Consider the following 25,393-nt stretch of genomic DNA (forward strand, 5'->3'; position numbering starts at 1 on the left):
CGATGCCAGCGGCGGCTTGGTTGAACTGCCGCGGACTACACTTCCCGACGCGCCGCGCGAGACGTTTCCAGCGGCGGCTGAGGTAAACGGCTGCGGACTACTCTTCCCGACGCGCCGCGCGAGACACCGCCGGCGGCCGGCCGAGGGCGGGCCGACGCGGGAAGCTCCGGACGTGAGGCATGAGCGGCGCCCTCCCTCGGCCCGCGCGCGTTCTGCTACCTCCCCGAGCGAGGGTCGCGCGGCGCGGGGCCTAGCGGCGGGCATCTCAAGCCCTCGGCGTGAGCAGGGGCTGCTGCGACCGCGCCGGGAGCCGGCGAGGGCGGCGGCCACCATGGAGGTGAGCGGGCCGGAAGACGACCCCTTCCTGTCGCAGCTGCACCAGGTGCAGTGTCCCGTGTGCCAGCAGATGATGCCCGCCGCGCACATCAACTCGCACCTGGACCGCTGTCTGCTGCTCAACCCCGCCGGGCACGCGGAGCCCACGGCCGGGCCACACCGCGCCGGGGAGCGGGCCAAGGGGCTCTCGCCGCCCAGCGCCAAGAGGCGGCGGCTCTCCGAGAGCTCGGCTCTGAAGCAGCCGGCCACCCCGACGGCGGCCGAGAGCAGCGAGGGCGAGGGCGAGGAGGGCGACGACGGAGGCGAGACCGAGAGCCGGGAGAGCTACGACGCGCCGCCCACGCCCAGCGGCGCCCGCCTCATCCCCGACTTCCCGGTGGCCCGCTCCAGCAGTCCCGGGAGGAAGGGCTCGGGAAAGAGGCCGGCGGCAGCGGCCGCCGCGGCGGGCAGCGCATCTCCGCGGAGCTGGGACGAGGCGGAGGCGCAGGAGGAGGAAGAGGCGGTGGGCGATGGCGACGGGGACGCCGATGCGGACGGCGAGGACGACCCGGGCCACTGGGATGCCGACGCCTCCGACGCCGCTGCCTTCGGGGCCAGCGGTGGGGGCCGCCCGCACGCCCGGTCGCTGGCGGCCGAGGAGATTCGGCAGATGCTGGAGGGCAAGCCGCTGGCCGACAAGATGCGTCCCGACACGCTGCAGGACTACATCGGGCAGAGCAGAGCCGTGGGGCAGGAGACCCTGCTCCGGTCCCTCCTGGAGACAAACGAAATCCCCTCTCTTATCCTGTGGGGACCGCCGGGCTGCGGCAAGGTGAGTGCCGCCTTGACTGAAGGGTTCCGAGTATTGATCTCTACGGGGTCGGGCGTGCATCTAACGGTCAGAGAGCCCTGGCAGAGGCCGTCCCCGAAGAATCCGCCCGTCCACCCTGGATATTGAGATTGAGGCCTGAGTGCAGGGCCTCAGGTACCATCTGAGCCCGGGCAGTGCCTGGCCCACAGGTGGAATCAGTGATGGGTGTAGAAAAGACACACCCCGCCAGATTTGTAAGACACGTTTTCTGGTCATTTTCAAAATGAAGATGTCTGAATTCATAGGTTTACAAAAATATTTGGACTCTTAGATTTGATCTTTGTGTTCCAACGTGCGCCCCCACCCTCCCATTAATGACCCAGTTCTCAAGGAAACGACATGTTATAAATTGCAGAACATTTGTATATTCTATTTGTAGGTATATGGGTTCAGCTTTGGGGTGGGGGGGGGAATCAAAATTTGTTTTTGTTTGTTTCAGTTGTGTTTCCTTCCCCTCCCTGTAGCTGTTGGTTTATTTTAACTGATTTTTTTTTTATCTTTGAGAATCTATTTATTTAACAAGACTAATAGAAAACTCTTTTCCTTTTGCAAATTGTTTTGACCTAGCATTTCCATAACTCTCCTCATAATGCCTTCTACTTTAGAGAAGAAACATCAATGCATTTGATGTCCATCTTGTTAGGAACTAGCACATGTCCAGAGGAAGGCAGTTAGGATACTGGGGTCTGTAAGACATGTCATTAGAAGAATACTTGGGGCGCCTGGGTGGCGCAGTCGGTTAAGCGTCCGACTTCAGCCAGGTCACGATCTCGCGGTCCGTGAGTTCGAGCCCCGCGTCGGGCTCTGGGCTGATGGCTCAGAGCCTGGAGCCTGTTTCCGATTCTGTGTCTCCCTCTCTCTCTGTCCCTCCCCCGTTCATGCTCTGTCTCTCTCTGTCCCAAAAATAAAAAAAAAAAAAAAAAAAAAAAAAAAAGAAGAATACTTAAGAAACAGTGGCAGAGTTAAGCAAGGTAGAGAAGGCTAAGAGGTGTTTAAATACTTTTTTCTATCCACAGAAAGAGAGAGGAGGATGAGCACCAGTGAGTGAAAGGCAAAATTCAGGATCAGAGTGTAAAGAGGCTCTCAATAGCTTTGTGACTCAGACTCCTTAGTTAGTATACAAGGGCTTTAATGATTTTTTTCCCAGTTTTTCTTTCCAGCTTCATCTGCATCTTAATCACACCTTCCTTTGCTCCAGTTCCTAGAATGCATCTTGCTCATTTTGTGTTTTCTTCACACTGATACTTTCCCTTTGGCCAGGAATAAATCAGGTCTATCCCAGATAATATTTTACCATGGTGGTAGATTTAGTAGTTACCCCATTTAGGAGACTGAGCAGGAGTATTATTAGTAGTTGTTCATGAACTCTGCATAAGATCATGAGCATGGCGAATCAGCTGTTGGTGAACCAGATGGCAAGAAAAACTCCCTAGGAAAATGAGTAGGGTGAACTAATAGAAGATGCCAGGCAAGAGATGTAATGGGCTGCTCAGTGTAGTGATTGGTGATCAAGCACAAGCCTAGGCTTATGTGGTATGGGAGCCTATAGGCTGGGGTTTGATGAAGAAGCAGCCACAGTATCTAATGGTACCATACAAATTTTAGAAAATAAAGTGCCACCTTTCCATTCATTCAGGACCAAATTTGTTCTTCTCTTTAAACATAGTTTTTCTTTATTCCTATTCTTACTATTATACTTTACTGCTAACAATAATAATGATGTTAATAACAGCGTATGCACATAAGCACATTTATGGGGCACCTGGTTAAGTGACAGTCACTGATCTCGCCATCATTTTCTCATGACTGCTAACATGATCCGAGTGCTATTGTTTCATCTACTTCCAAAGTAGACATTCAGAGGTGGCAACTTGCAGTGCTCTTAAATGCTAGGGAATTGTCATTGGTCTTACAGTGCAAAGGCACGTTCCTTTTCTAGGCTTCACTGATAAGTTTCCAGTTGTAGAATTGATTGATTCTGTGGTTCTCACATTTCTACACCTAGTCCTTCAGCAATAATGCTTTCTTGGCTGGAAGAGGTCACAGCTGTCACTCAGGCTCTGCTAAATCAAGACAGCCACCCTTTATGGGGATTCCAAAGATCTTAGAGTCCCCAAAAACGGAATCAAACAGGGTTAGGTGTAAAGGAGAAAAGGTCAGGATTAGCCTAAGTTTTAGCTACTTTCCTGGGTTTTTTTTAACATTTTTTTAAATTTTTAAAATTGTGGTATGGTATTTTGGATTGTATCTTTGCTGCTGAGCATTCTTAAGAGTTCAAGTTGCTTGGTAAATAGTGCTGATGCTGCTTGTGTTAGTACCCATGGGTGTCTGATCAGCTTTCCAAACTCTGTGTGTCATATTTTCTAGACCACTCTGGCTCACATCATAGCCAACAACAGCAAGAAACATAGCATAAGATTTGTGACATTGTCTGCAACAAATGCCAAGACAAATGATGTGCGAGATGTCATAAAACAAGCTCAAAATGAAAAGAGCTTTTTCAAAAGGAAAACCATCCTTTTTATTGATGAGATTCATCGGTTCAATAAATCTCAGCAGGTATATTAACTTCTTTCTACGTTTTGGTCATTATGAACATAAACTATGTGAGGTCACTTTGAAAAGCGTAAAAAACGCAAATGATAAGGACTGTTGTTATTGTTAATTTTCTGTCTATAGAGAGGTTTAGACTATCAGTCCATCTCCTTTGAGCCTGTTTCCCCACTTCGTCTTATTGGGTTTTTTGTGTTTTTTTTGGTGACAAGAAAATGCTTTCTCTATATGATAAATGAAAGTATTAGTATGGCCCTGAGCTATACATATCAGAAAAGCAGCTTGGAATCAAGTTTATCGTTTTTACAGATTTTGAATCTAAATATTAGGAGTCATAGTAAGCAGTTTACCTTGATTGTAAGATCATTATTTCAACATTTTTAAACTTCTCTCCTACACAGTGTTACTTTTTCATTTTCAAAATTAAAGAGTGTTTTCTGTGACCTCAGGTTCTCAGCAGGGTAAATGTTACAAGATCTAATCATTACTATTATTTAAATGGCTTTCTGAAATAAAAGTACAAGGACAATTTATTTTTATAAACAAAGCCAAGCCATTTTTGCATTCTTTCTAAATAAGCATTAACTTTTTTTTCAAGTATACTTCTTTCTTTGATTTATTGCAGCTTTTTAATCAGAGAAAGAAATATTTTACAAAACCCTACTAAGCTTTTGTTCCTGATCTGAATCTCTTTTTAAGTGGACCCTTCAGAGTTCTGACAGGATGTTATTGCTCTAGGTTTCATTAGACCATTGACTCATCTTAGTATTTCTTCCCTGTAAGGCAACATCCAGTGTTTATATAGTAACCAATATGTATTTACCAGCTTTGTTAGGAAGAATAACTATTATGATTGAGTACTCACAAAGGAAGAAAGTTTTAGAAATCCTAATGTTTTTGTGTTTTATTAGACTTCTACAAATAAATAGCTGCTATATTTAAGCTATCTGGCAGGATAGAAGATACTTTTCTAAGTAAAAAAAATCATTTACGTCGAAACTACATTAGAATTCTACTTTGGGCTGTTAGTGTACCAGCAAATGGCCAGGCTTAGACATTCATATTCTAAAAGATGTGTTTTCAGCTTAAAAAGCCTGAGTTGCACTCTCCCAACAGTGCATCCATATCCAATGAATATAAAGCTGTTCCAGAATTCAAAATTAGAAGGAAAGAATAACCAACTTACATAGGATTCTGCAGGTTGTTGACTGGAATCAATTTCTTCTGTTTTCCTCCCATGATTAGGACACTTTCCTTCCTCACGTGGAATGTGGGACGATCACTCTGATTGGGGCAACCACGGAAAACCCTTCCTTCCAGGTCAATGCTGCTCTCCTAAGTCGCTGTCGGGTTATTGTTCTTGAGAAGCTTCCCGTAGAGGCAATGGTGACTATTCTAATGCGAGCAATCAACTCCCTGGGAATCCACGTCCTAGACTCCAGTCGTCCTACTGACCCTCTGAGCCACAGCAGCAATAGCAGTTCAGAGTAAGTTGACTGTGGGCAGTATCTTGGGGGCATACACCTCCCAGAGAATCCCCTGGCAGAGGGCCAGAAACGGCTGGATGGCAGTAAGGAGAGGGTGGGGACAAAGAAGAAATGTTGATCTAGTAATGAAAACAGAAGTAGAGGGAAGTGGTCAATTATACCAACAAGTGTATCTTTGCAAGCACTTCTTTTAAGATGGATTTTATAGCCCTATACAGGGTGCATCTAATTTTTCAAGCTTTAACATCATTTTGCCTGTTGTTTTAGTTTTTGGGTATTTGCTTTTGTGCTTAAGGATTTTGTTCTTTTCTAACACTTTTTTTAAAAAGGCTTGGAAGACTATGAGAAGGCTTATTAATTATTTTCTTTCATGAAATAGACCTACAGATCTTTCGAGATTTGTATTCAGATTCCAATTTCTTTTTTCCTGCACTTCTCTTTTAGAAATACTAAGTAAAAATTAATGTGTTATCAAACATTTTTAAAATTTTTTTAGAATTATTTTTGCACACTTTAAAAGTCAAACTCAATTCTATGAAAGTAAAGAAATTTTAACTGAAAATAATACATTAAAAGCTCTCTCTTCCTTTTGGCAATCTATTCCTGTATCATGAGTGCCACATGAGTTCATTAATACATAGAGTATATATGGTGTATAATCAATTAGATTACTTGGGTCAGAGATTTTCTTTATACTCAAATATATTCTTCAGATGTCATTTATTCATGTGTCAACTGAAATAACACAGTGGAACATAATCTGGTCTGATGAGAGACTAATGCCTGCCTCTTCATGCTCTGGACCCCACAGCTGCTGGTGCCTGCCCTGAGGCCAAGTTCTGGAGCCACTCTTCTGTGAGGATTAAAGTACAAGACATAGTTTTAGATTCAGGGTTTAGGTTTCAAAAGTCTCTCCCGGTGTGTTTGGCCTCTCCCATTTGCCTCTGTCTCTTGGAGGAGGAATTATGCTGTGCCTCATGAAAGCCTTGAAACATGGCCAAGGCCCCCAGGCACAAAAAGTCACATCATTTTAGGGTGGAATTGTGATGGCATAGCCATCAAAATTACGGCTAAAAAGACATATGGAACCTGCTAGTGTCAGTTAATGTACTCACATCTAGTATAGCTTTCCTTTAAACAACATTTTTACTATAAAAATACATATAACCAAGTGATAAACATGATAAGAAAGGGGGGGAAATATCCCAACATATTTCTGTGTATTTTTTTTCTGTGTACTGATTATCGTAATATATCTACAACTTTATATCCTGCATTTTTATTAATTTAGGGTAATTTTATTGATTTCATTCAGGTCATGATTTCATGGAATTGTTGTTCAGATACCCTCAGGCTTTTTTCTCCAATCACTGCCATGCCATAATTAGGTGAAATGAGAAGGACAGTGGAAGAACCATGGAGCTCATTTTAAAAAGGATTTTTGCATCTTAACAGGATCTCTGAGTCATTTGCATGCACATTAAAATTTGAGAGGATCAAGTGAAAGAATTAAGATTTCTCTTATTGAAACTGGGAGCCTGATACAAAAGTGAGCCAGTGATCCTTAATCTGCTAAAATTGAATTTCAGTCAGAGAAAACCTACCATGTCTAATAGGTTGTTTACTTTTTCTACTATCCCTCATTTGAAATTGATGCTAATTATTACTTATTTTCATTCACTTGTTTATTTTGTTATTCCCATCCCTCCCCTTCCTGGGGAGGGCTAAGAAGATAAGAATTTGTCCTTCTTATTCAGATTCCCAGCACAGTGTCTAGTGTATATGTGTTTAATAAATGCTTTGTCAATGAGTAAATTCTGACTTTCGATATGAGAGAAGTAGTTTAATTTTGATTTTGGAGTGTGTAGCATAAGAGTTGATTGCTCCATTGCTCAGGTATCAAGAACCTTTTTCTTTAATATTATTGTCTAAGCAAACAGTGAAATCAAAGTTTATTAAACTTGAATAATTGGTCTACTTGTTAGCAATTCTGACAGGAAAGTTAAGTTGGGAAATGGCATAGGCCACAGAGAGAACTCTTGTAAATGACTTCCTAACAGAAGCACCTGACCACCCCAATTGCTGTGGAGAATTAAAAATGGATTTTATTTTCTTTCAATTTTAGGTAAAATTAAACTTTCACGTCTATTGACTGGTTTCAAATATATATACATTCTTGTGGGTGTAAGTTAAATTTGGTTACACTAATCCAGCTGGAAGGATAGGAAAGACTTTTAACCCCAAGTAATTACTTTCTCTGGGAAGCCATGAGTGCATTTGTAGTCTTATATTTTGGTGTCCTAGTTTACAGAGAAGTCTAGACTGTTTCAGGTTGTAGATGAGATGAGCTGAACAGGTACTGGTCTGAAAATGAATCAAGTTGATGCTTACCACCATTCTTGATTTTTCTTGAGGAATTGTGAATTCTTATGTAGTGTATACATTTGTACATGACATATTCCCATTAGAGTGAGATAAAGGGTTCTTTTTAAGCTTTTCCCTCTGTGTTTATTTATTTAACATAAATTGAAGGCCCTGCATATGCTAGGCCTTGGCTGAGTATTGAAAAGCACATTCCTGTGCCTTTAAAAAGCTTAGTGTGTGATAAGGAAATAGAAGAGTAAATTGGCTTCCCGGGGACATATGATTGCAATATGACCAAGGAGCAGTGGGGGATAGAGAAGACGCATCTAGAATATGTGAAATCAAATATTTCACCTGCTGGATGAGGGAGATGCTGAGTTAAAATTCGGAGGGTAAGCAGAACTTAACTAGATGAAATGGAAAGCTCATTTTGGCAAGGGGATACAGCATGTGAAAGGCAAGGTGGTAATAAATAGTATGATCCATTCATTATGGCTGAGTAGAAGAGTAGATGTGAGGAAGTGATGGTCAGTGAAGCCAGAGAGAGAGGCAGAGCCAGATTATGAAAGACTTGTGCTCTAAAAGTAAGGTGAGTGATGTGGAGAGCTATGGGAAACCAAAGAAAGTTTTTGAGCAAGAGAGTAAGTGACATGCTCAGCTCTGTATTTTAGGAAGAGGAGTATAGCATTGGAGAGGATGGGATGAATGGAGTCAAGTCCCATCTTCCCCACCCCTCACCAGGCAGCAGGAAAACCAGTTAGGAAGCTATTGTAGTGATGCCGAAGACAAATGACAAATGCAGGTGACTTGAACAACAAAGCCAGGATCTGCTCTGAAAAATTGCAAAATCAGGTCTGTAGGCTTGGGTGTGAGGAGGGAGGAAAAAGGAATGTCCAAGATGACTTTGATACCCAGTGACTGGGCAAGTAGTTGTATGCTTGAAAAGAAAGATACAAGGAGATGTGGAGTTCAGTTTAGGACTTGTTCAGTTTGTGGGGCCTCTGGATGATTCATATGGAAAGGTTTTCTAGGCAGTTAGATAAAGAAGTCAGGAGAGCAGTAGAGATGTTTGAGCCCAGAGATTTGGGAGCCACCGGCATTTCAGGGATCGTATATCCCATGTGTTTGAATAGGAGAGCTAAAGAGGGCCAGGAAATAAGGGCAGTGAGTTGAGGACTTACCAGCATTTATTTTGTAAGAGAGGAGACAAAGTCCAGAAAGATAGAAAAGCCATAAGGATGCTTCAGCAAGGAGGGAGTACTCAACATTATGGAACCACTTAGGATTAGGTTGGGTTGCATATAACAGGGAAAAGAATCAAATTAACTGGCATAACCAAGATAGAACTTTCCTTTTCATCTAAGAGTCTGAAGATAGACAAGTGTAAAAAATGCAGTTGCTAGTCAGCCTCATGGCATCCTCAGGGACCTGGGCCCTTATCTTTCTGCTCTACCACCTTTAGCACATGACTTCAACCTCATGCCCCAAGGAGCTCTAGCTATCATACCTGCATTCCAGGCAACGAGATGGAAGAAAGGCATCTTCCCTATACTCTCCCATGTTTACCACTTCACAGCTTTAGTGAAACATCTGCAAAATAGTACTCTATTCAATTGTGAGTTGATTGTGAAGAGAAAGATAGAGATAAGTTGGTAAGTTATGTTGAATTATCTGTACCATGACTCTTTTGGTTTGTATGGGTAATCAGTAGTGTTCATGTATTTTGCTAAGCATTTTGGTCACATGGTACAAACAGTGAAGCATGTTATCTGTGCACTGGGTTAATTTTGGAGACCAGGAGAAAAAAAAAATCCATGGTCTATTATCCATTGAGCTTGTAATGCTGGAAATGAGGAAGTGAACTAGTGTTTAGTCACTCCAAGAACTTGCAGCTTTGAAGGATTATAGATTCCACATAATAGGACACATGCATATCCAAAAACCCCCTAAAGAATCCGTTGTTTGTGGGCCAGATAACATGCATTCATTTCTGGATATGAAGAGAGAGAAGTGAGGAGCCATGATTGCCTTGTCACTAACTAGGCAGAGTTCCAACAGTTGGTTGGAAGAGTTAACATGGCTCTGTCCTTCTGACGTGAGGGTGCTGTGGCTTAACTCAGACTGGGGCTTTTCTCTGATCACAAAGAGGAGGACCAAGACAAAACAGCTGTAGGATCATTTGGTTTGTTTTTATTAATTAATATTATTATTAATATTATTATCTGCCTTTCAAAAATAACCTTTTCTAACACTGAATGGAAAGAAAGGTAGTGGAACACTAGAATAGGAAGTACCAATCAGGAGTTACAGGTTTAGTTAGAGTGGATTTTAATAACTCTCCTTAAAAATAATTTGATACAAAGAAAGAAAGGTACATTAGCATACATTATAAAAATTACAACAAAAATAATGGCAACCAGAAACATCAATCAGTTAACAGACCTTGTATCTGTTTCCTGTTCCTGCCATCACAAATTTTGGATATCTCCTGCCTTTTAAAAGTTCACATTACACCACTTCACATTCACAAAAGACCTACATTAATACCTATTGTCATTAAAGGAAGAAATTTGAAGAGGATTTTCACTCTTCCCCCCAAAAAAGGCAAAAAGCAAAAACAGCATTCAACACTTGTTTTACAGTGAGTCATAGAGACAATGCCCACCTAGCAGGGAGAGTGGCGCCACCAGGCCCCTTCCCCGGCAGCTACACTCAGCATCTCGGCATCCTGCCACTATAGTTTTGGATTATGTCTGTGAGCATGTGCTTTATCTCAGTCTGTTTTGTACATCTGTTGGTAAGATGTTTCCTAAGATACCAGAAAAGCCTACAAGAGGTCACTTTTTGGGTTTGAGAACACTAAAAAATTTTCATTATAAATTAATGGTAATTGCCTCTTCAATGCCATTTTGCCTTGTGAAAGGTTTCAAGGGTGAAACCTTTTGGGTGGGGGGAAGACCTGTACCACAAACTGGGTGGCCTACAACAATATTTTTATTGTTTTATTCTCTCACAGTTATAAAGACTCTGAAATCCAGCTGTTGGCAGGCCACATTCCCTCTGAAGGCTCTAGGATAGTCTTTCCTTCTAGCTTCTGGTGGTTCCTGGCATTCCTTGGCTTGTGGCAGGATCAATCCAGTATCTGCCTCCATCTTCACATGGCAGTCTTTGTCCCTCTGCCTTCTCTTTTATTGTCTCCTGTGAGGACATTTGCGATTTAGGGCCCATACTAAATCCAGGATGATCTCATCTTGAAACCCTTAATATAGTTAAATTCACAGGTTCAGGGATTAGGATTTAGGCACATCTTTGGAGGCCACTATTCACCTCACTATTCCCTAGCAGGTGTAAGGTATAATGTAATAAGGAAAAATGTGTGCCTCCATGGGATTAAACACAAAGGGGATTTATGTCTGTGAAGTTTAGGTTCTCTCTTTTTGAAGAAAGTAGTTTTGTTTTGTCTTATTTTTAGTCTTGTTATCCTGGAAGCAGCAGAGTTGACTCTGCCTTGAAGATTTGCAATTCTAGAGAGAATGCTACTGACTAGGCTAGTTAAAATGATTCTTACAAGAAAAATGGCTAATGTTTATTGAATGTTCATGATGTTAGGCACTGCCCTAAGATTTTATGTCTTATTTAATTCTCTTTGATGTAGGTATTGTTATCTCCTTTTATTAGGTGAGGAAACTGAGGCACATTGCTTGAATGCAATGGAGCCAGCTTCTGAAGGCATGTTTCTAACTACAGTCATCCTTCAAGACATAATTTGAGTTTGGTTCCAGAGCACTGCAGTTAAGCTAGTGAGATGAATTTTTGGCTCTCCATTGAATACAAAAGTTATGTTTATACTACTCTAGAGTGAGTTAAATGTGTAACAGCATTATGTCTAAAAAAACAAGATACCTACCTTAATTTAAAAATTACTGCTGAAAAATGTCCATCATTTGAACTTTCAGCAAGTCTTAATCTTTTTGCTGGTGGAAGGTTTTCCTTGATGTTGATGGCTGATAACTGATCAGGGTGGTGGTTGCTTAAGGTGGGGTTACTGTGGCAATTTAGTAAAATAAAACAACAATGAAGTTTGTTTCATTTGCATCAATTGACTCTTCCTTTCACAAACAGTTTCTCTGTAGCTTGTGATGTGTTTGATAGCATTTTACCCACAGTAGAACTTCTGAAATTGGAGTCCATCCTCTCAAACTTGTCACTGCTTTACCAACAAAATTATCTAATATTCTAAATCTTTGTCATTTCAGCAGTCTTCGCAGCATCATCAGCAGGAGTAGGTGCCATCTCAGGAAACTATTTTCTTTGCTCATCTGTAGGAAGCAGTTCCTCAACCATTCAAGTTTTGTCATCAGATGGCAGCAATTCAGTCACATCTTCAGGTTCTACTTCTAGTTCTCTGGCTGTTTCTACACCATCTGCAATTCCTTCCCCCTCTGTAGTCCTGAACCCCTCAAAGTCATCTGTGAGAACTAGAATCAGCTTTTTCCAAACTCCTGCTCATGTTGATATTTTGACCCATTCCCATGAATCACAAATGTTCTTAAGGACATGTGGAATGGTGACTCCTTTCCTGAAAGTTTTCAGTTGACTCTGCCTGATCCATCGGACGAATCACTATGGCAGTTCTAGCCTGACAAAATATTTTCTGAATAATAAGACTTAAAAAGTTGAAATGACTCCTTGATCCATTAGTCACAGAGTGGGTGTCGTGTTAGTGGGCATGAAAACAACATTCTTCTCCTTGTACATCTCCATTAGAGCTTTAGGATGACTAGGTACAGTGTCAACGAGCAAGAATATTTTGAAAGGAACCCATTTTTTCTGAGCAGTATGTCTCCACAGTGAGCTTAAAATATTCAGTAAGCCATGTTGTCAGTAGATGTGCTGTCATCTAGGCTTTGTTGTTCCGTGTATAAAGCACAAGCAGACTAGATTTAGTATAATTCTTAAGGGCCTAGGATTTTCAGAATAATAAATGAACATTGGCTTCAACTTCAAGTCAGCAGCAGCATTAGCCCCTACCAGGAGAGTCATACTGTCCTTTTAGGCTTTGAAGGCAGGCTTTGGCTTCTCCTCTCTAGCTATGAAAGTCCCTAGATAGCATCTTCTAATAGAAGACTGTTTTGTCTACATTGAAAATCTGTTATTTAGTGCAGCCACCTTCATTAGTTAGGTATTTTGGATAACTTGCTACAGTTTTTACATCAGCACTTGTTACTTCACCCTGAACTTATGAAGATGGCTTCTTGCCTTAAACCTCATGAATCAACCTCCACTAGCTTCAGACTTTTCTCCTGCAACTTCCTTACCTCTCTTAGGTGTCACAGAACTGAAGAGAGGGTCTGGCTCTATTAATTTCCTTCAAGAACTTCTCCTTTGAGTTGATAATTTGGCTAACTCTTTAGGGTAAGAGGCCTAGCTTTTGGCCTGTCTTGGCTTTCAACATGTCTTCCTCACTAAGCTCAATCATTTCTAGTTTTTAAAGTGAGAGACATGCAACTCTTCCTTTCAGCTGAACACTGAGAGGCTACTATAGGGTTATTAATTGGCCTGATTTCAGTATTGTTGTGTCTCAGGGAATAGGGCATCCTGAGGACGAGAGATACAGGAATGGCTGGTAGGTGGAGCAGTCAGAACTCAAATATTTATCAGCCAATAAATTCTCTGTCTTATGTGGGTGTGGTTTGTGGCACCCCAAAACAATTATAGAGTAGTAACATCAGAGATCACTAATCATATAGATAACAAATAATAATGAAAAAGTTTTAATATTGCAAGGATTATCAAAATCTGACCTAGAGACATGAAGTGAGCAATTGCTGTTGGAAAATGACACCAATAGATTTACTCCGTGTAGGCTGGCCACAGACCTTCCAATTTGTTAAAAAAAAAAAAAAAAAGTGTAGAGTCTGTGAAGTGCAGTCAGAAGCACTGTAAGGGAAATGTGCCTGTACTCAGTTTAGAAGGGATCTAGGAGCAAGTGAAGTGAGTTACTTTCACTTAGTACCAGGTTAAAATGCTACTGGTGAGGGGCACCTGGGTGACTCAGTCAGTTAAGCGTTTGACTTCGGCTCAGGTATGATCTCTTGGTTCGTGGGTTCGAGCCCCGCATCAGTCTCTGTGCTGACAGCTCAGAGCCTGGAGCCTGCTTCAGATTCTCTCTCTCTCTCTCTCTCTCTCTCTCTCTCTCTCTCTCTCTCTCTGCCCCTCCTCTGCTCATGCTCTCTCACTCTCAAGAATAAACATTAAGAACAATTTTTTTAATGCTACTGGTGAGTATTAACATTCTAATCTTTCTCTGTGTTCCTTTGTATGAGAACAACACTTTTAATTTGTAAAGGATTAGGAAAAAAAGATTCTCATCTAAAACTTAGCAGTAGTGCCCTTTTTTTAAAAAATTTTTTCTTGTTTGTTTATTTTTGAGAGGAAGAGAGCACAGGCTGAGCTGTCAGCACAGACCCTGACGTGGGGCTTAAACTCACGAGCCATGACATTACGACCTGAACCAAAGTCGGATGTTTACCGGACTGAGCCACCCAGGCACCCCAGCAGTAGTGCCTTTTAACCAGATCTATACACCACATTTATCAGGAATACATTTTGAAAATATAATTGACCCCTGAACAACATGAGTTGGAACTACGTGGGTCCACTTATACACAGATTTCTTACAGTAGAGTACTGTAAATGGATTTTCTAAATAACCTTTCTCTAGCTTTATTGTAAGAATACAGTATGTAATAAGGATGACATAAAATATGTGTTAATTGACTTTTTGTTATTGGTAAGGCTTCTGTCAACAGTCAACTATAGGTAGTTATGTTTTGGGAGAGTCCAAAGTTTTATGCAAATGTTTTTTGTGTTGGGGGTCATTGCCCCCTAACCCCCACATTGTTGAAGGATCAGCTGTTCCTGTGCCCCAGGGATGGGGGGGGGGTCTGTCCCTGGAGATTTTAGAATCACTAAATCTGTGGTTAGATACATACATCTGTATTTTAGGATAGTTCTCTGTAATCTGATGGACATCCCTGGTTGAGGACCACTGTTAGGCAATTGTTACCCTGACCATGGAATGTTCCCTTTTCTTTAGTGAAAGATTCACAGAGTATTGTTTTATAACTTAGGGAGAGAGTTTAACTGAACCATACATATTTTTTTTTGTTCTGCCATGAAATAACAGGTACATTTTCACTTATTTCACTCCTCCTCCAACTTAAACATCCCACCATCTAAAAAGAATTCTCCAAATCTCAGTATCAACCACCAGGGAAACGGTGTACGGAAAGATTCAGGCCCTTGGAGAAAAAAGGAAAGGAGGAAGTTGTCTTTGCAGCTTGCTTCCCATTCCTGCTAAGACCAAAGTATTTTTCTTCATTTAGAGAAATGAGGCTAAATCTTTTATTTCTACATCTGTAAACTGGAAATATCTTTTCCAATGCACTTATTTTAACCATTTTTTAAATTATGGAACAGTGTTTTACAATATAATTTATTATCTATTTCTTAGGAGGATACTGTGAAAGTTCAGACACTCTATCCCCAAAGTAGATTTTGCCTTATTTAATTCCGTTCTAACTTGGAAAGTTACTTCCAAATGGAAAACATTTTATAGGTTTATGCTTAAATTTTAAAATAACATCTTTGGACTAGGAGCATTCTTTCAAGATAATTTGTACAATAGTTACTATCTGCTAAGGAGTTTTGCAAATCTCAGTATAAATATTCCTTATTTCATTGTTCTTGGCATGAGCACTCTCATGTGTTCCCTCTTCTAAGATCACAAGATATTTTAACACATTTTATTACTCTTCAGAACCAAGGTAGTGTAAATTGGGGTTCAAGATATATTGGAGGATAAATAGAACTTTTTGAACATCTGTACAGTGTTCTTAATGGCAAATTTACATTAGGTAATTTGCTTGTGTGACCATTGTGAGTGCCTTCAGCAGTCGCCTTTTATTACTTGAACAGAGTTGCTGACAGATTCATTTGTGTTTAAAAATACTCATCATTTTGGACAGGGGTGAAATTTGGAATGTGGAACATACCAAGGGGGAGAAAGAATGGAGCAGTGGGAGCCTGGGTGAAAGCTCTCAGCTCTGGTTTTACTGTAGTAGCTCTCTCACTCCCTGTGATGCCAAATGTAATTTAAAAGGATACCAATAGAATAACTCGGACTTTAAATAAGAGTTTAAAAATTAAAGGAAGGATCCTATTTTCTAACCACATAAAATACCCATTTAAAGGCCCATTTACATTATGCTGTTTATATATCTATGGAGCAGTTTGCTAGTTGGCTTCTTTCATAATTAATAAGGCGTGCTTGCTGACTGTATGAGGACCAATGGAAATGGGGCAGGATAGTCAATGCTGGGGTATATAAGGACACCCATCTTTTTTCTGTCCCCAAAGCACTTCATGCCACTAAATATATGTAGTGGACAAATTCATAGCAAGAGGATATGTACCAAAATACTAATATTAAGGTAGGTAGGTAGGCAGTAGGTAACTTTCATTCCTTTCTCTCTCTCTTTTTCAAGTTTTATGTACTATACATTTTGTAAAAAAAAAAAAAATATTCAGAGTTCTGAATAGCTTGTTTTTCAAAATATTATATATTTGTTAAAGATGCAAACTATAGTATGATCTCAGTTTTGTTTTAAAATTTACATACAAAGTTGATGGTTGCATGGGTAGATGGATCATAAAGGAAATTCAGCATAATACCTAGTAGCTATTATCTCTAGGTGGCGCAGAAAAGGGTTTTGTTGTTGTTTTAATGTTTTTTCATATGTTACAATTTTTAAAAAATAAACATTTCACTTTGAGATTGTGGGAAGAAATTGAAATTAGTCCATTCATTGTGCAGATATTGAATGTCTATTCTCCATCAAGCACTAGGGATGTAAGAAAAGAATAAAACATAATTCCTGTCCTTGAGGCCTCAACATTTAGTGGAGATAGATGACAAATGTGATCAACAAATGGCCCAACTCCATTGGACTGATGGCTTAGTCAGTTAGGATTGATTAGGGCTCCTGCTTTACTCTTTTTCCTTCCTGTAAATGATCTTGTGGGCTCTTTGTTGCTAGGAAGCTTTCCAAAGAGGTAGAAGGCTTTGCTTTTGTTAGTTCTGAGGCTGAAATTAGATGTTCAGGCAATTTTGTTGCCTCTACCCCCCTCTCCCCACCTCTACCCCCTCCCCCCAATACACACACATGTGTGCACACACACAAAGACAATGTGCTGTAACCAGGCCCCAGGAGTGCCCTTCCCTCTACCACACTCACTCTGTTAGTCCCTCCTAACACATTTTCTTTAGTATGTGTTGTCTGTCGTTTTCTTCCAGACCATCTAGAATCTGCTAAACAGTGTATGTTTGAGAAATGCTTCCTTGGCTTTACAAAGTGCCAGTGATGTGGGCCTTGTGTATGTTTTGAGTATCTGTCTGGTGAGGAAAGGAGGAGGTTGGATTTCTAAACTGTAACCATGACTCTGGGGCCCAGGCAGCTAGCTGTCAGGAGTCTGATGAGAGAGTCATTTCATTATCAAGCTAAGACAAAACAGGTGCCTTATGTGTGGTGAGAGATGAGAAAGTGGAAGTCTTGGCTTTGATAAAGATGGGGTGAGATGAGGCAGTCTTTAAGATGTTAGAAACATCTTTTAGTGAATGAAATGCAACTTGGTGTTATTCAAGCTATTCAACTACTTGGTGTTATTCAAGTAGTAGGTGATGGGTGTATGATAAGGAATTATGCATGGGCCTTCATAGACAAGCTGGGTCCCCTTTCATGGACTGAACCCCCCTCCCCACCATCCCTCCTTGACCCAGCCCAGTAGGTGCCTGTGCACGGTTTTCCAAGTAGCTGATTTGGACAGTCCTAATCAGCTTATTAATTACTAGAGACATTTTCAGCTGAAAGTTGGCAGTGACATGGGGGAGCTGTAACTTTGAAAAATTATTTTTTGTTTTGCAAATGTGCAGCTAACAGCTATCCAAGAATTAGGACCCTTCTAGGTAACTAAATATGTGAGATATTTTGTCTAACTAGAAATAGAAAAGTTTACTGAATTAGACTTGACAATAAATCCTAATTAGACCTGTATGCAGGTCCACATTTAGAAATGTGATGGTAGGTGCCTGACCTAAGGTCTTACAGCCAAGTTCTGTCAGAGTCTTCTGTTAGATACCCAGGCTAGTGACCTCTCTGCTACTCTGTGTAGGCTTTATGTAATTAATACCTAACCTCTTGGAAGCACGCCCCAGGCCAGAATCCCAGAGGCCTGCTTCTAGTGCCTGTGTCCAAAGTAGCTGGGAACCTGATGTGTTTGTAAAATGAGGGAATTGAACTGCATGATTTGATGCTGGCCCTGCCCTGTTTGGAAAGTGATCTGAGCACACCTGTCTCGTCAGGTTGGGGACTGTGTTTGAAGTATGTTTTCTGTACACTATAGTGAAGTCCTAGTGTTCCTGTGTTTTTCACTTTTCTGTAGGATAGAACCAGAGAGACCACATATCTTTCCATGTCTCTGTCATACATGGCTTATATGTGTGTGCTTACACAGTAAAATAATCATGACTCAAGGTCAGTTCTCCGTCTAGGTATGCTTAACATTGTTGACAACATGAGTTAGGGAGAGAGGGCAGAAGCCTTGAACCTAACTAAGGTAGCTTTTTAGTGACCTTGCTAAGACACAGCAGTTCTGTAAGAAGTACTACAGAATAAGTGCAGAACATGAAAGTGGTAGTAACTAACCATGCTTGTGTTGCAGGCCATCCGTGTTCATAGAGGATAAAGCAGTAGACACTCTGGCTTATCTTAGCGATGGGGATGCCCGAGCTGGATTGAACGGACTGCAGCTGGCAGTGCTGGCCAGGTTAAGCTCTAGGAAGATGTTTTGTAAGAAGAGTGGGCAAACCTATTCTCCTAGTAGAGTTCTGATCACTGAAAATGATGTGAAGGAAGGCCTCCAGCAATCTCATATTTTATATGACCGAGCAGGTAAGTAACCGAAATGTGAAAAGAGGGAAACTTTAATGAAATAAGTTGTGTCCATATACTCACATCCCAGGCTTCTGACTTTCAGCTGAGTTCAAAACATGAACTTGATTCTCAGTTGGATCTCCATATTGGTAATTGAATTAAACCTCCAACTCAGAGCCTGATTTCAAAGACCTAGCTTCCTGACCTTTCTTGTGAGAGGCACAGAACAGAAGCTGTCCTGATAAGAATTGAGAGCTTTCATGTTTGAAATTGCAGGCTTCAAACTTTCCTTATAAGGTAGGTTGGTATTTTTCCATTACTCTCTGGTATAGTGCCTTTTAGAATACCAAGTATTTTTGAAAGCCCCTACGTTCACAGTTGATAGTAATTTTTGTGATCATTTATAATGGCAGTAAATAACAAGAGGACTTTTGCATAAGTGACTTATTTCTATTAGTTTAATGAGAATTAAAATGGTTAATTTCTAGAGTCTCAACTAAAAATGAAGTTAAATGGATCTTGATGTGATGCTTTTAGTTTAATAGCTTTTTTAAAATACTAATTTTGCTGTGTACACTTTTCTGTTTTTATAGCACTGCATTTACAGTTACCAGATTTGAAAAAAGTATTAAATGTCATAAGCACAGCACAGTCATATCTTTTGGTAAAAGAAATGGATGGTGAAGATAGCATACAGTAGATTAGGCTGGACTCTGGGGCTTGTGTATTTGTGTGATTCTGGATAGAATCATATTGTAATAACTGGAATAATTTCCATACCTTTAAAAGCTATGCCAGAAAAAGAAGCTGAGAATTGAACATTCTAGATATCATGTAGGCAGTAGTACCTTGTCTAAAATATTTCCAAATGCTTTTTGATGATGGAGAATACTTCTTACTGGTTAGAGAAGGGAGGTGGAAGAGCTTAAATGACTTTTGGTTCCAGGCACTGCCTCCTGTTGAGTTGAACAGGAAACTGTGTGACTTTGGGGAAATGACAGAAGCTCTTCAGACTTAGTGTGCCTCAAGTGATTGGGGGTGGGGATGGGGGGTGCTAATAAGCACTATGGACATATTAGTAAGGACTCCTTAGAGGCATTTAACAAATAACCCTGTCTACTTTCTGATGTGAACGTGCCTCTTGGCAGGACCTCTCCTAGCAGAGCTCAGAGATCCCAGGTGGCCAGCTATCTGTGCTCCTGAATGTCATATGAATGCTTAGAAAACCTGAAAGGTAAAGCATTCTAGTCTTGGAACTTTGCTTTACTTTTGACCAAATACAAGAATTGGGGACACGAACAAAAGTTTAAATTTTAAGAGGCAAAAATATTCCCACGTACTGGACTCTCCATTGTTGGTGTTCCAACAACAGGAGTTCTCTCCCTGCTTGTACATGTCCTAAAGGAGATTCTTCATTTTGACTGGATGGATTGGAACTATTTTTTCACATTTTATCAGACTGTCATTTAAAAACCAAAAAGCTACCATTAAACATAACATTAACTAGCATTGAATATTTAAGTATCTTGTACACATTGTCTTTTTTTTTTAATTCTCACAGTTACCATAGGAGGTAGTTATTATATTCCCCATTTTACAGATAACAAAGCTTGCCTTAGTTCACAAAACAAGCGGTAAAACTCATTCTTAACTCCAGGTGCCAGACTGGTTCCTAGGACTGTGTCCTTCCCCACTCCAGCCCCACCCTGAGGTCACCAGTTTCCCACTAGAGTACACTCACACAGTAACACACACTTACGTGAGTATACTCACACCCATACACACACAGTGGATGTCAGACATGTCATAGGTTTTCTACTTCTTAGGGCTCATATTCCATTCAGGGGAGCCATGCACAATGGGGACCACTTTCTCTGTGGCTCTTGTGCTGCCCCAGGAAGGACTGGGGACAGTAGGAGGCTGCCTGGGGTCGGGCCTTGAGAAACCACACATTCTACAAGTCAATCCTTAATGTGACCATCCCTCCCCTCCCCCCACCTCCAGCATACTCCACTGTAGCGTAACATCACAACCATGGATCTGTAGACGCTCATACAGTTCATATCCTAGAGAATTGTTCTCTTCCAAGCTGTGTTCCATAAATAGGGATGATCGAAGCATTGCCCTGGAAACCTGCTAGCTTATACTCTTGGGCCTTTTTATAACTCTGGTGAGACAAAAATCCCCACCCCCACGATTTTAATTATTTCTTTTAATGTCATCTAGTGTATAGCTAGCTACTCACATGTAGGATCCAGTAACTAGCTCAGATATTTCTGCATCAGAGTAAAGAAACTTCCAAATGAGAACAAATTCTCTGCCTTGCATTAAGGTCAGGATTCTACATAAATAACTTGAAATTTTAGGTTAAAAAGTGGTATATGATAAAAGCAAAAATGAAAGCTAGCCTAGAGCAGTATCTAATGCTTACATGTTTCTGGAGTGCTTACTGCATACTAGGCATACATTAAGACTCAATCCTATGAACCACGTAATCTTCTAATCCCCACATTACAACTGAGAAGCCTGAGGTGTAGAGAGGATCAGTAACTTGCCCGTGGTCATGGCTAGTAAGTATGGCACTCAAACCCAGGCTGCCTGACTTTAGAGCTCATGCTCTTAACCGTATTTACCTTTCAGCGTTGACCTGCAGTGAAGGCATGAGAAAGTAATGTTTGTGTCAGGGAGATTCATTGCCGTCTTCTCATTTACATTTGACAGAAAGTGAAGCAGAAGTGGCTTCTTTCATCTCCCATATATCCATGAAACGGTCAGGTCTATGAATGAGGGGTGTGCCAGAACCTTTTGGAGTTCACCCAGAACATTCTCACAGCCAGTCTCCGTGACATTGTGACTTAGCTGAGGAAGCCGTGAGCTAGAGGACAACTCTGCTTGTCCACAGAAATCTGGTGGCTGAGCTGAAACCATTGATCTGCCTTCTTCCTGAACAGGAGGTGCTCAGGTCCCTGCAGTTAGCCTCTTGGGTCTTTCCTCCTTGACAGGCCAGCATCTTGTCCCATGAAAGCCATAAAGGCCAAGTATTGTCTTACCAGCATGGTCAGATGCTGGGACTTGTTCCCGGGGCTCAAATGCTATGCAGAGCAGGTCATGATCTCACTGTCCACATTGGTGCTTGCTTGGAAGGGCTAATACTAATAAGAATAACCCCCCTGCTCTCTCTCAGGAAGAGGCTGCCCTCTCCTCGAACATAAGGAAGAGATGATGGTCAGAAAATCGTGAAATGTGTGCAAATACAAATATTTAGATAAAATTTTCTCTTCTTAAATATGTTTTTTAAAACCACATTTCAGGGGCGCCTGGGTGGCGCAGTCGGTTAAGCGTCCGACTTCAGCCAGGTCATGATCTCGCGGTCCGTGAGTTCGAGCCCCGCGTCAGGCTCTGGGCTGATGGCTCAGAGCCTGGAGCCTGTTTCCGATTCTGTGTCTCCCTCTCTCTCTGCCCCTCCCCCGTTCGTGCTCTGTCTCTCTCTGTCCCAAAAATAAATAAATGTTGAAAAAAAAATTAAAAAAAAAAAAAAAACCATCTGATTTATCCTTGACTCCTCTTTAAAAAAAAATAAATAAATAAATAAAAAAATAAAACCACATTTCACTGATTTGTTTACATGTGAATCCTGGGTGAAAAGTGGGAGGAGACCAAGTGATGAGGGCAAGGGACTACAGTGCTTTCCCGGTGAGAGCTGTCATTCCATGTGTCTGCCCTTCTGGGATCCTACCACATGGGTGTCCCAAACCAGATTTAAATGACCACAGCCTTCAGATACCAGAAAGGCAGCTGAAAAGGACACTGAGGGACAAAAGGGCTGTAACAGCTGTCCTTGCCACTTGACTCTCCATCCTAATGGCTACAACCAGACCCAGGGTCAGTTTTCCTCAAAATGACAGGGGGGCACATGGTAGAACTGGAACATCAGAATCCCTCTCCTTCCTCGCTTGGCTGTGGCAGTCCAGTGGGGCCCCGGAGAACCACCTCTCCTCGCCTGGTCTGTACTCCCTCGCCGCATGGACAGCACAGGTTCTGCGGCAGCCTCCTTCTCTGAGTGGACCAGGTTACCAGACAGCCCCATGGGCCGTACGGGAACTGCATGGGTCTGCTCCATGCCCATGGCATTGCACCCTCCCGCCAAGCAGCTTGAGGATGGCTGTCAGATCTCACTCTCCCCAGGCTTTCCTGGGTCCCTCCTTATCCAGGCTTCCTTAAAATCAACCCAGTGAAGGGGCACCTGGGTGGCTTGGTCGGTTAAGCGTCCGACTTCGGCTCAGGTCATGATCTTGCGGTCCGTGAGTTCAAGCCCCGCGTCGGGCTCTGTGCTGACAGCCCAGAGCCTGGAACCTGCTTCAGATTCTGTGTCTCCCTCTCTCTCTGCCCCTCCCCCATTCATGCTCTGTCTCTCTCTGTCTCAAAAATAAATAAACGTTAAAAAAATTTAAAAAAAAAATCAACCCAGTGAAGCAAACCTATGGCTCAGATGACCCTCCTGTGAGCTTTGTGTGTTCCCACTTCTGGCCCACAGTTGAGCAAGTACTTTTTGTGGTGTCTAGGAGAAGAGCATTACAACTGCATCTCTGCACTTCATAAGTCAATGAGGGGCTCAGACCAGAGTGCCTCCCTCTACTGGCTCGCACGCATGCTTGAAGGAGGAGAGGATCCGCTGTATGTGGCAAGGAGGCTTGTGAGGTTTGCCAGTGAGGACATAGGTGAGTGTTCTGGGAAGGACCCGGACCCTGGTGTTCACAAAGGATGGGGTTGCATGGTGTTGGGGGCAGGAATGCTGCTGCTTTTTGGCCTAAGAATTTCTTGGTATGATGTGGACAGGTAAGGAGAAGATAGAAGACAAGTGTGGACTCACTGGTTTATTTCTTGGCATTGAGTGTGTACTTTTGAGTATCTATGTTCTAAAGTCATCAGTTTCCTCTTCAGTAGTGATTTTCCTAACATGAGTATTGAAATAAAATATTTTAAATGCTTTGCAGTCACGTGTTCAGGTTTTCAGTGGACACCTCCTGAAACAGAAATGGAAGGTTCTAGACACTAAAGAAAAAGATTAGAAAAGCTTTACTTTTCTTTGATGTTAGTAGATGTTTTGGTTTTCATGTGTCTGTCCTTGTGACTGTGTCTGCATGGCCTTTGCTCCTCATGTTTGTTGTATATACTTCCTTTTCCTACTAGATGTAGTTTTTATCCATGAGGAAACACTTTACCACTCAGTAAATATTTCTCGAATAAGCTAATGAGATCAGAGAAAAGTCTGTCCATTTTGCTAAATGGGATTTTTTGGTCAACAAAGTCCACAGGCAGTGTGGTCTCTAGTCGCAGCAGCTCGCTGACTGGCCTGGGTGGGAGTGTGCACTGTGACTTAAACTTTCCTCTGTCTTTCTGTGTGTGTGACAGGTCTGGCAGACCCATCTGCGTTAACACAAGCAGTTGCTGCCTACCAAGGCTGTCATTTTATAGGCATGCCCGAATGTGAGGTAAAGTCATCAGCCAGTTCTTTGTAAATCAGTTCCTTTCTCTTGTGCTGTGTCCCTTTGTGGATTTGAACATCCATTCTACCGTCACCTTTAATGTGTGAGCCCACTGAGGAAGCTGCTTGGCTTTTTAACTCTCATTTTAGAAGCTTAGACACTAGAGAGAGAGGAGACCTTAGGTGTCAACAGCAGAAACTTTTTAGTAGTCCTGGTTTTGGAGGAAGTGCTCAGGCTTTCCTGGGGGCAGAAGTGTTGAAACAGCTGAACAGGAAGTTTCTGTAAGTTCACCCACAAACAGAGCAGCTTCATATTTATCTGTTTTCTACATTGGGGTTTTAACAACAAAAAAATCATTTAGTAGAAAGTTCTGTTTAACAAAAAAAAAGGATATCATTGGTCTAGTTCACCTCGCGCCTCCTGTAGGAATTTCTTCCCATCACAGGTGGTTATCTGGGCTGTAGGCAAAAAAGGGGGTAATAAAAGCATGGTGGGAATCTTTTCAGAGTTAACTAGAGATGTCATAAAATATCCCACAAGACAAACTTTCTGGCACCTTCATAATAAATGTTTCCTTCTTGCCGTAGGTGCTTCTGGCCCAGTGTGTAGTCTATTTTGCCAGAGCCCCAAAGTCCATTGAGGTGTACAGCGCGTACAACAACGTCAAAGCCTGCCTGCGAAACCACCAGGGGCCTCTGCCCCCCGTCCCACTGCACCTGAGGAACGCGCCCACCAGGCTGATGAAGGATTTGGGCTACGGCAAGGGCTACAAGTACAACCCCATGTACAGTGAGCCTGTGGATCAAGAGTACCTGCCAGAAGAATTGAGAGGAGTTGATTTCTTTAAGCAGAGGCGATGCTGACTCTTGTAGGCTTTGATGGCAGAAGGATGTGTCTGTTTTTTAGGGAGAGAAAGAGTAACTGGATTGTGAAGTTGGTTGCCTGGTGGAAGTTCAGAGACACCAACATTTTGTGCCAGAAATGTCAGAGTTCTTAGGTGGAGGCACATGTACTTCAACTAAATGTGTAACATTGAAATTGTGTTCATTTGCACTCTGTGCAATGGTTATGCTTATGAAAATATCTGGCAGCTTTGTGCAATGAATTAATGTTATAAGGAATTATCTATTTTGTCATAGTATTTAAGTCATAATGTCATTTCAGAATTCAGTTCTGTAGGATTTTTTTCCTTTAAAAGATGTATATTCAGGGTAGTTTGAATTGGTAAAAAAAAAATGTAATTGTGATTTAATACTGCATAGTGTTTTGGGTATTTTTTTTATATGCAAAGGTCTTATGAGCCAATAAAACTATTTCAAAGTA

The 25,393-nt window shown here is 41.8% G+C and overlaps 1 protein-coding gene across 2 annotated transcripts; it reads left to right on the top strand.

The window, feature by feature from the left end:
* WRNIP1 (WRN helicase interacting protein 1) lies at positions 1-25,393 on the top strand. 2 transcript variants are annotated; one of them, XM_047101794.1, is made up of 7 exons: positions 8-1,147; positions 3,554-3,745; positions 4,985-5,226; positions 18,373-18,602; positions 23,147-23,302; positions 23,997-24,076; positions 24,658-25,393. In XM_047101794.1, exons 1-7 carry the CDS (start codon positions 332-334, stop codon positions 24,931-24,933), a joined length of 1,992 nt encoding a protein of 663 aa, XP_046957750.1. In that variant the 5' UTR covers positions 8-331; the 3' UTR covers positions 24,934-25,393. The 2 variants fall into 2 exon arrangements, with proteins under 2 accessions (XP_046957752.1, XP_046957750.1); XM_047101796.1 differs by lacking the exon at positions 23,997-24,076 and having other exon boundaries at positions 1-1,147; positions 24,658-24,800.

Source organism: Lynx rufus, unplaced genomic scaffold (genome assembly GCF_022079265.1).
Source record: "Lynx rufus isolate CCGP_SWC_20201006 ecotype Redwood Valley unplaced genomic scaffold, mLynRuf1.p SCAF_6, whole genome shotgun sequence".
NCBI classification, from domain to species: Eukaryota; Metazoa; Chordata; class Mammalia; order Carnivora; family Felidae; genus Lynx; species Lynx rufus.